This window comes from Hypanus sabinus, chromosome 7 (genome assembly GCF_030144855.1).
Source record: "Hypanus sabinus isolate sHypSab1 chromosome 7, sHypSab1.hap1, whole genome shotgun sequence".
NCBI classification, from domain to species: Eukaryota; Metazoa; Chordata; class Chondrichthyes; order Myliobatiformes; family Dasyatidae; genus Hypanus; species Hypanus sabinus.
In genome coordinates, this window is record NC_082712.1 from 96,296,052 (window position 1) to 96,307,073 (window position 11,022).

The 11,022-nt window shown below is 41.9% G+C and overlaps 1 protein-coding gene across 1 annotated transcript in view; it reads right to left on the reverse strand.

The window, feature by feature from the left end:
* The window catches only part of LOC132397503 (uncharacterized), a 64,860-nt gene that overhangs the window by 38,342 nt on the left and 15,496 nt on the right, over window positions 1-11,022 (reverse strand). Inside the window, exon 2 of the mRNA XM_059976332.1 lies at window positions 756-869. Within this exon, the coding sequence (XP_059832315.1) occupies window positions 756-869 (114 nt within the window). The remainder of the gene's footprint in view (window positions 1-755; window positions 870-11,022) is intronic.

Below are 11,022 nucleotides of genomic sequence, written 5' to 3' on the forward strand. Positions count from 1 at the left end.
CCCCCACAACACCCCAGCAGTTCCTCAGCTGTTGCCGCCACAGCCCTCTTTCTCCCTTTGCATGCTCTCTGCACCAGCCACCAGTCCCACCACCAGAGGCTGAATCCTGAAGCTACTTATGAAGCCAGCCCAAACGAGAATCAGCTGCCTCAACAGAAACTGGGGGAAACCAGAAAACCTGGAATAAGGAACTTGGACCATACCATGAACCGGAATGCGGATTTCATGGACTGGACCATGACATTATAAAGGTGCAGCCACTGGGTATGTTCAAGTAAGGGGCTCTGGAGAGTGTGGTTACTCAGAAATTGATAACATTTTTAATATGAAGAGACTTGGGGAATGAGGGTAAATCAGAGAAATGGCACAGAGCCGTGATGTTAGTTGCCAAGTTGCCTACTCTTCTTCTACTGAATGTACAATAGATGTCATTCAGATTCACCAGGATCCTCCCTACATGTAATATGCTCACAGAAGTTACACGTATTAATTTTGTTCTAATGCAATTCCCAGAGATCTGCTGTCTGCATCCATATCACCCAACTGTATTTAACACCAGGTTGAAATTCCATCATATAACCTGATTCAAAAATCAGTAACACTTCTATGTAGGAGCAGAGTAGAGTTAGAAACTGTTCTTTCATTTACTGGGCTTCAGGATGGAGGCAGGTTGATCTTCGTATGGTGTGTATCGCAAGAGAATGCCAAGCAGCAGGACAGTCAAAACAACGGCACCAAACTCACAACATACTCACCAACTTCAATTTCATCATCTACACGTTCACAATAGGTCCCTTCATAGGGATCGGGGCAATCACATTCATCGTCATCTTCATCCCAGGTCCCTCCATTCTGGCATGGATTTTTTTCTGTATAAATAGATCATGAGTTTTATATGGGCATTTCTTTTGGATTGAGCTCACATTACAAGTTCCTCCTACAGACTGAAAACTGTACTGCACCTGAACAGATGCATCAATCTATCTTTAATCTGATGTTATGCACGATTCTTCTTGGCAGGAATATTCAATCATACAGAAGGTCCAAAGTTCACACACAATGGCTGACAGCATGGTAGTGTAGTCGTTAGCACAAAGCTTTACAATACCAGGGACCCAGGTTCAATTCCCACCACAGACGCCGTTGTGAATGGACAACCCCTCAGGTAATAACCTCCTCTGGATTCTCTCCGGTGTCAATATATACATCCACCACCTGCTTCCATGGCTTCACGTGACCCTGGTCAAGTGGGGGAAGAGGAGAGGGATAAGCAGGTACTACACTGTGTCTGAGTGTGACCTGTAGGCTGGGGGAGGGAAGGAGAACCTTACACATCCTTTGTTAGTGCCAAATCTACACCCCATCGCCCAAGCACAGGGAAGCAGGGACCAGTACAGAAAGGATGAGTTGCACCTAAATTGAAAGGAGAGCAATATCATTGAAAGGAGATTTGTTAGAACTTCTAGGCAGTGTTTAAACTGGTGTGGTAGGGTGGAAACCAGAATAATAGGTCCAGCATATGAAGGGTTTCAGGAGAAGTTAGAGATGAGATCAAGCAAATTTAAAAGAAAAGAGAGAAATAAAAGTTTCATGGATTCATGGACTTCATGGATACAAAAGATTCTGCAGACGCTGGAAATCCAGAGTAACACTCACAAAATGCTGGGGAAACTCAACAGGTGAGACAGCATCTATGGAGAGATGTCATTCCATGCTGATGGGCTCAGGTGTATTTATTTCACTACATGGAGTATTACAGGATTTGGCAGATTAATTTAGGACCTAGATTAGTAGATGTAACTAAGATATTATGGCCATTATAGAAATTTCACTGAGAGGGGCAGAACTAGCAGTTCAACATTGCAGGACTCAGATGTTTCAGGGGTGTAAATAAGGTGAAGTTGTACCAGTGAGCAGGGAGAACATCACAGTGGTCCTTAGGCTCATCTAGTGAAGTAATATGGGCGGAGTTCAGGAATACGAAAGATGCAGTCTCTCAGATAGAATTATACTTTAGGCTCCCCAATACCCAGTGGAGATAATGGAAAAGAGAGGTTGGTAGATGATGGATAGGTGGAACGCAACAGGGTAGTTGTTGTAGGTGACTATAATTTTTTTTCCATATTGACAGACACTTCCCTATTACCAGAAGATTAGGTGGGACTGAATTTGTTGATGCATTTAATAGTTTTTAATACAGTTTTTTGGGTAATCCAGTCAGAGAAAGAGACATATTGGACAATGTACTAGTAAATTAGCTTGGCCAGGCAATTGCAGTTTTCATTATAGAGCGTTTGGGAATTGTGATCTAACTCCATAGGTTTTCAGATAATTACGTATAAGGATAGTTATGGACTTTGTATGGGGGGGAAGGTGGAGGTACAAAACTGAGGAAAATGATTGAGATTGGCTTAGATGTAAGATTCATTTAAAGGCTGACTGGTCACAATTCAAGACCAACATGCTCCTGTGAGGGAGAAAGTTAAGGATGAAAAGAAACCTTTCATGATGGGATATGTTGTCAATTTAGTCAAAAAACAAAATGGAAGTACAGTTCGACTTCCCCTTATCTGAAATGCTTGTGGCTGGAAGCGTTTCGCCTTTTGGATATTTTCAGAATTTGGAATATATGAGATATCTTGGGATCTCCATCATTTCCATCTGAATTTATGTGTTACCAGTTTGTACCAGAAATGATTGGTCAGTAAGCCATAGATCACTAGACAACAATATTAAGATCAAGGATCAACTTTATCCCCCACATACATTTACATGCATTAGGGATTTCCTGTGGTGTGTTGGTGCAACATGCAAAACAAATCAATAACTTTCTAGAATAAGGAATGATTCAAAAATAAAAATGTTAGTGCTTAAAGTATGAATATGAGGAACTACTCACATCTGGAAAAGCAGACTTACTAGGGACAGTCAACAATGCTTGGTGCAGGGGAGGTCATGTCTTACAAACTTGATTACATTTTTGAACAGGTGATGAATATGATTGATGAGGGTAGGATATATCTATGAATGTCAGAAAGGCATTCAACAAGGTCCCTCATGGCATTGATGGCACCTACATGGACTTTAAGTAGGAAGTTCAACAAGGTCTCTCAAAGTAGAGAAGGCACATAAAATTAAGGTACATGGGATCCACAGAGAGCTGATGGACTGAATTCAAAATTGGTTTGGCGATGGAAACATAGGATAGTGGCAGAGGGGTATTATTCTAACTCGAGGTCTTTCATCAGTGTCGTACCAGTGGTCAGTGCTGGGACCTCGTTGTTGTGTATTTAATATTTCAGTAATAGTTCAGCAATCTTGTATAATATATATTCTTTAATCAAGCATTCTTTGTTATTTATATAATTCATTGTGGTTATGTGTATAAGTACATGAATTGCATATGTCGTAATGCTACCATGTGATGAGTGTATGCCTTGCTTAAAATAAACTTGAAGTTAGATCCACATTTCAGACTAACGTGTCTTCCTTTGAATTAGTTTAACGTTTTGAAGTTAGAAAACATATCATATGTACATTTAAGATTTAGACCATATGCAATGGCCAAAAAAATGTTGGGGCTGTGGATAGTGATGAATCCTGTCAAAATATACAGACCATCTGGAAATCTAGGCAAAGAAATGGCCAATGCAGTTAATTCAGACAGGTGTGAAGTGTTGTACCTTGAGAGGTCAAATGCACTAAGAAAGTACACAGTAAATGACAGGAGCCTTGAGAACATTGATGGTTAGATGGATTGCGAATCCATAGCTCCCTGGAAGCAGCAACATAGGTAGATAGAGTGATAAAACACACTGGCTTTCAGTAGTCAGTGTGTTGAAGCTGTGTAAAATTTGGTTAAGATGCATTTGGATCATTGAGAGTGGTTCTGCTCACCTTATTAAACAAAGAATAAAGAGGCTTCAGAGAGCCTGCAGGTGAGGATGGTGGCAGGATTTGATAGCATCAGTGATAAGAAGAGTTTGCACAGACAGATTGTTTGCTCTGGAGTGTTGGAGGCTGAGGGGTGGTCTGATTGATGCTCATGAGATAATGGGAAGCAGAGATAGGGTAGACAGTCAGAGTCTTTGTCGCAGATTGGAAGCGTCAAATACCAGAGAGCAGAGGAGGTGCTCAATATAGAGCATGAGGAAGATGATTTTTTTCAATGATGGTGGCTGTTACAAAGGGCTAATAAGCTGCATCTCTAGAGATGCCCAGTAAAAAGGGGCTTCAGAAGGATGTTAGGTTTCTAATCATTAAGGGAATCAAGGATTATGGACAAAGACAGGAAAATGGATTTGAATGTCAGATCAGCCATGGTCCTATTGAATAACTGAATAACTTCGAGAGGATGAATTGTTTCTGTTAACAATGTGGAAAGTTCACAGGTGTATCCCATCCACAAAAGGCAGGGTAATTCAAGCTGTTAATTACCACCCATTCATTCCAATCAGACTACTCTCATTCTTTGGTAAAATGAAAGAGGTCATCTATATTTCTATAAACTGACAGTCACCAGTACCCTGCTCAATGAGGCCGTGTTTGGCTAAAATTAGATCACTCAGCTCCATACTTCAACATTGCCTTGGACCTAACATTGACCAAAGAACTGAGTTCCAGAATTAGGGGTAGAGTTAAGACCTCAGCAGTAAGTCAGCATCTGACTGAGGTCACAATTCAGGATTGTGGTGGGTGAATACATATCTGATAATATCCAGGAAGCTGGATACTATCCAGTGAAACAAAACAGGTCATTTTATCAGAATCCCATTCAAAGTTCAAGTGTATTTATAATCAGAGCATGTACTCCTCATACAACCTTGCGATTCATCACCTTACAGGTGGCCACAAAACAAAGAAACCCAACAAAATCAATTAAAATCTCACCTGGCCCCTCAACGCCAGCTCCATAGTAAAGAAAGCCCAGCAACATCGTTACTTTCTGTGAAGGCTGAGGAAAGTCTATCTCCCCACCCCCCACCCCATCCTCATCACATTCGACAGGGTTGTTTTGAGAGCATCCTGAGCAGCTGCATCACTGCCTGGTTTGGAAATTGCACCATCTCGGATCGCAAGACCCTGCAGTGGATAGTGAGGTCAGCTGAGAAGATCATCGGGGTCTCTCTTCCCGCCATTATGGACATTTACTCTACACACTGCATCTGCAAAGTAAACAGCATTATGAAGGACCCCACACACCCCTCATACAAACTCTTCTCCCTCCTGCCATCTGGGAAAAGGCACCGAAGCATTCGGGCTCTCACGACCAGACTATGTAACAGTTTCTTCCCCCCAAGCTATCAGACTCCTCAATACCCAGAGTCTGGACTGACACCTTACTGCCCTATTGTCCTGTTTATTATTTATTGTAATGCCTGCATTGTTTTGTGCACTTTATGCAGTCCTGGGTAGGTCTGTAGTCCAGTGTAGTTTTTTTTTCTGTGTTTTTTTTTACGTAGTTCAGTCTAGTTTTTGTACTTTTTCATGTAACACCATGGTCCGGAAAAACATCTTGTTTTTACTGTATACAGTACTGTACCAGCAGTTATGCTCGAAATGACAATAAAAAAGTGACTTGACTTGACTAAAAACAAATGAAGACCGTCAAACTCCCAGTGTGCAGAGAGAGAGGGAAATATACAAATTGCGTAAACAATAAAAGCAAGCAAACAGAATTCAGAACTGATGTTCACAAGGCCAGACATCACTGAAGCTGATCCAGAAGTCCACTAGTTGCAGAGGACTTTCTCACTCTAAATATTTGTGCCTATTCCCACCAGTGCACTATGGCAAGATCCATCTTCAAAATGCATTGCAGATAACTGTCTAATGCAATTCAGCACAGTTTTCAAAACCACAGCCTCTAACTAAAGACAGAGGTAGCAGATGTGAAGGAATATCAGTATCTGCAGATTTCCTGCATATTACACACCATTCTTCATCATCGTATTGAACTCCTGGAAGTCCCCACTCAACAGTGTTCTGGAAATAGTTTCTACAGTTGGAACACAGCAGTTTGAAATGACCGCTCACTCACACAACCTCAAGAATGACTGCATACAGACCATAAATGCTTGTCTCAAGGAAACCAGACCATAAATGCTGGTCTCATACTGACATCCCATATCTCCCCAAAAAATATGGCTAATGGAGTTTAATTGCAGGGATAAGAGTGATTGTTCTTAACAGTAATGCAACATGTAAGCAAGCTTGGCATTAAAACTATAAATTGGTCATCAGGCTGAGGATGAGAACACTCCACTAGTTTGAGACAATGGGTGACACAGAGACCTGTATTCCAGGTAATCCTGATTCTTCATCTATCTGGATTTCTCAATGAACAATGTTTTCATGCTTTAAGGTTTTCTATGTCCATGAATACAGAGATAACACACAGTAACTACTTCATTAGGTGTAGGAGATCCTAATAAAGAAGCCACTGAGTATATTTCAAGTCAAGTCAAGTCACTTTTATTGCCATTTTGAACATAACTGCTGGTACAGTGCATAGTAAAAAAGAGACAACGTTTTTCAGGACCATGGTGTTACATGACACAGTACAAAAAACTAGACTGAAGTACGTAATAAAAAAAACAACACAGAAAGCTACACTAGACTACAGACCTACAAAAAAAGTGCAGGCATTTTCAATAAATAATAAACAGGACAGTAGGGCAAGGTGTCAGTCCAGGCTTCGAGTATTGAGGAGTCTGATAGCTTGGGGGAAGAAACTGTTACATAGTCTGGTAGTGAGAGCCCAAATGCTTCGGAGCCTTTTCCCAGACGGCAGGAGGGAGAAGAGATTGTATGAGGTTTGCATGGGGTCCTTCATAATGCTGTTTCCTTTGTGGATGCAGCATGTAGTGTAAATGTCCGTGATGGATGGAAGAGAGACCCCGATGGTCTTCTCAGCTGACCTTACTATCCGCTGCAGGGTCTTGCAATCCGAGATGGTGCAATTTCCAAACCAGGCAGTGATGCAGCTGCTCAGGATGCTCTCAATACAACCCCTGTAGAATGAGATGAGGATGGGGGGGTGGGAGATGGACTTTCCTCTGCCTTTGCAAAAAGTAGAGATGCTGCTGGGCTTTCTTTGCTATGCAGCTGGTGTTGAGAGACCAGGTGAGATTCTCTGTCTGGTGAACACCAAGAAATTTGGTGCCCTTTACGATCTATACTGAGGAGCCGTCGATGTTCAGCGGGGAGTGGTCGCTCCCTGCCCTCCTGAGGTCAACAACCATCTCTTTTGTTTTGTTCACATTCAGAGACAGGTTGTTGGCTCTGCACCAGTCCGTTAGCCGCTGCACCTCCTCTCTGTAAGCCAACTCGTTGTTCTTCATGTATGTTATTTATTATGTTCATGGTTTTCTGTTACTGTTGACCATCCAAAGTTCAACATGTTGTGTATTCAGAGATACACCACACCACTGTAGTAACTTGTGGTCATTTGAGTTACTGTCATTTTCCTGTCAGCTTGAGCCAGTCTAGCCATTCTCGTTTGACCTCTCTCATTAACAAGGTGTTTTCACCCACGGATCTCCTGCTCACTGGATGTTTTTTGTTTATCACACCATTCTCTGTAACCTCAGGACTGATGAAGGGTCTCGGACTGAAACTTCGACAGTGCTTCTCCCTATAGATGCTGTCTGACCTGCTGCGTTCCACCAGCATTTTGTGTGTGTTGACTGAGTGTAAGTGATGCTTTTCAGGACTTTTGTCACTGTCCTGTGCTTGGACGCCCTCTCCCATCGATGAAGGCTACATTGTTTTTCTATTTCCTTGCTACCTAAGCGTTCCCGTTGGGTTGCAGTGTATCTCTGCCACATCTCCCAATTTTCTGTTCACTGAGATAAAATGAAAGGTGGTTTATCTGAACCACTAAATCTGTTTCTCATCTACAATTCTATCCGAGTCACAGATCATTTCTTGTATTCAATGTTTCATGTCAGATTTCCAAACATCAACATTTGCTTTTCAATACTGGCCAAAAACAAATAATTTAAAAAAGCACTTGAGTCTCCCTATGATTGGAGAGAGGAGCTTTTAATCAAGGGGATCAACTCTTACCTCAGTTGGTGTGGTTTTTGGGTCTCCAGTTTCACTCCAGCTGCCTCTGCTGGTTTTGCATGAGAGGAGTCATTCTGAATCAATGTCCAACATGACAGACAACTTTCCTTTATGATACCATTAGACTCTAAGTCATAGAAGCAGAATAAGGCCATTTGGCCCATTGAGTCTGCTCTGCCATTTCATCATGGCAGATCCATTTCCCTCTCAGCTCCAAATTCCTGCCCTCTCCTGTTATCCCTTCAGCCCTGACTAATCAAGAATCTATCAACCTCTGCCTTAAATATTTATTAAAAATTATTTTCTGTTTAGTTGTGTATAGTTGATTTTACAGTTCATAATTCACATGGATTCAAAAGAGCATCAGCCTTTAATGGCAGATTTTAATTGAGTCTCCCTATGATTGGAGAGAGGAGCTTTTAATCAAGGGGATCAACTCTTACCTCAGTTGGTGTGGTTTTTGGGTCTCCAGTTTCACTTCAACTGCCTCTGCTGGTTTTGCATGAGAGGAGTCATTCTGAATCAATGTCCAACATGACAGACAACTTTCCTTTATGATACCAATGACTTGGCCTCCACAGATTCACCACTCTCTGGCTGAAGAAATTCCTCCTCATCTCCATTCAAAATCTGAGGCTGATACACAACTGAGGGACTATCATGGTGAGTGTTTCTGAGGACTGAAGGGGCAACAAGTTCATGTGAACTGGACAAAACTGCCTGAAGAGGTAAATGTGGCTTTTGGACTATCTATGGTAAATTTTACATCTGTGTTAGAAGTAGAAGGGATTGGAAATTCAGTAACTGGGTAATGATGAGTATGCAATGGGAAGGGAAGGTCAAGTGAAGAGTGTCAGTAATGTAACAGCCTTTGCTTCATGTGTGAGTGAGTAAGTATTTTACAGGCTTGACATTCACCTCACTGTGTCTCGATAGGTTATGAAATTAATTGCTCCATTGTGTTGGGGATTGTAACTACTGGAGGAACCAAATGTAACCTACACTTGCTAGTTCTTCCACTGGTGGTGTAAGTGGACATCCTAGCCTTAGTCCAACACAAGGGACCTCTCTCCACATATATTTCATAAACATGAATTCTAAGTTCCTCTCTGGAAATTGGGAAATACTCTGCCATTGTGTAAAATCTGCCATTACAGTCTGATGCTCTTCTGAATCAATGTGAATTATGAACTGTAAAATCAACTATACACAACTAAACAGAAAATAAATTTTATAATCAGATCACATTGTACAAGTTAAACAGTGTAACAGAGACCAACTTTAATCAGGAAAGGCACCCCAAACAATCATTCCAGGTGAGGCAACACTTCACCTGCGACTCTGCTAGGGTCGTCTATTGTGTCCGGTGCTCCCAATGCAGCCTCCTCTATATTGGTGACACCCATCGTAAATTGGAGGACTGCTTCGACCAGCATCTCCACTCTATCCGCCACAAGTGGGACTTGCCAGTGGCCAAACATTTTAATTCCCATTCCCATCCATGTTCCTATCCATGGGCTCTTTTTGTGCCAAGATGAGCCCACCCTCAGTGTGGAGGAACAACATCTTATATTCCTTCTGGATAGCTTCCAAAGTGATGGCATGTATATTTGTTTCTCCCTACAGTAAAAAAACAGTCCCCCTCCCCTCCCTTCTTCTTCTATTCCCCACTCTGTCCTTTTACCTCCTCACCTGCTTGTCATCTCCCCCAGGATCCCCTCCTCCTTCCCTTTCTCCCATGGTCAACTCCCCTCTCCAATCAGATTCCTTCCTCTCCGACCCTTGACATTTCTCACCCACCTGGCCTCACCTATCACATTCCAGCTAGCCTCCTACGCTCCCACCTTTTTATTCTGGCTTCTTCCCCCTTCCTTCTCAGTCTTGAAGAAGGGTCTTGGCCTGAAATATTGAATATTCATTTCTGTAGATGCTGTCTGACCTGCTGAGTTCCTCCTGCATGTTATGTATGCAGGTTGCTTTGGATTTCCAGCATCGGCAGACTTACCCTTGTTGATAACAGACATACTGCTGGGTTTACTTCACTACCTACAGCACTGTCCCCAATATGAGATCAGAATCGAAGGAAAAGTGAAAGTGATGGAAATATAGTAAAATCTGTTGAAGTTTAATCCAAACATTAGCTAATGCTGTCTAACCTCCCTAATGTTTCTGACATTTACAGTTCTACTTTATATAGAACATAGAACAGTACAACACAGGAACAAACCTTTTGTCTTACAATGTCTCTGTCAAGCATGATGCCAAAGTAAATCTCGTCTGCCTGCACATGATCCCTATTCCTCTATTCCCTGCATATTCAGTGCCAATCTAAAAGCCTCTTAAATGTCAATATTATCTGGTTCTAGCATTGCTCCAGGTCAACCCCTCCAGACACCTCCCACTTTTTGTGCAAAAAGACTTGTCCTGGTCCTTTAAATTTTCCCTCTATCGGCTTAAATACATGTACTTGACACCTCTAATTGATTCTATAAACCTACTTTGTTTCCCACACTCTCTGATGATCTCAGTTTGTCAAACCTCTGCTTATAACTCACGCCCTCAAGTTCAGGCAACATTCTGGGAAACCTCTTCTGTGCCATTTTCATCATTTCCATGATAGGATGTCTAGATTTGCATACAAGACTCGAAGGGTGGCTTAACCAAAGTTTTATAGTGTTGCTACATTTCTCCAGATTCTTATGCTGAGTACACTGATCAATTAGGGCACCCCAACACCCTATCTACTTGCTTGGCCACTTTCACGAAGCTATGGACATGGACTCCAGGATCCGATCCAATTATACATCATTAAGTGTCCTGCCATTAATCATCTACTTTGCACAGACATTAGACCTCCCAAAATGCAATACCTCTCACTAGCCTGGTTTAAACTACATCTTCTAATTCTCAGCCAATATATAAGTAAACAAAATCCTACTGTAACCCTTCATT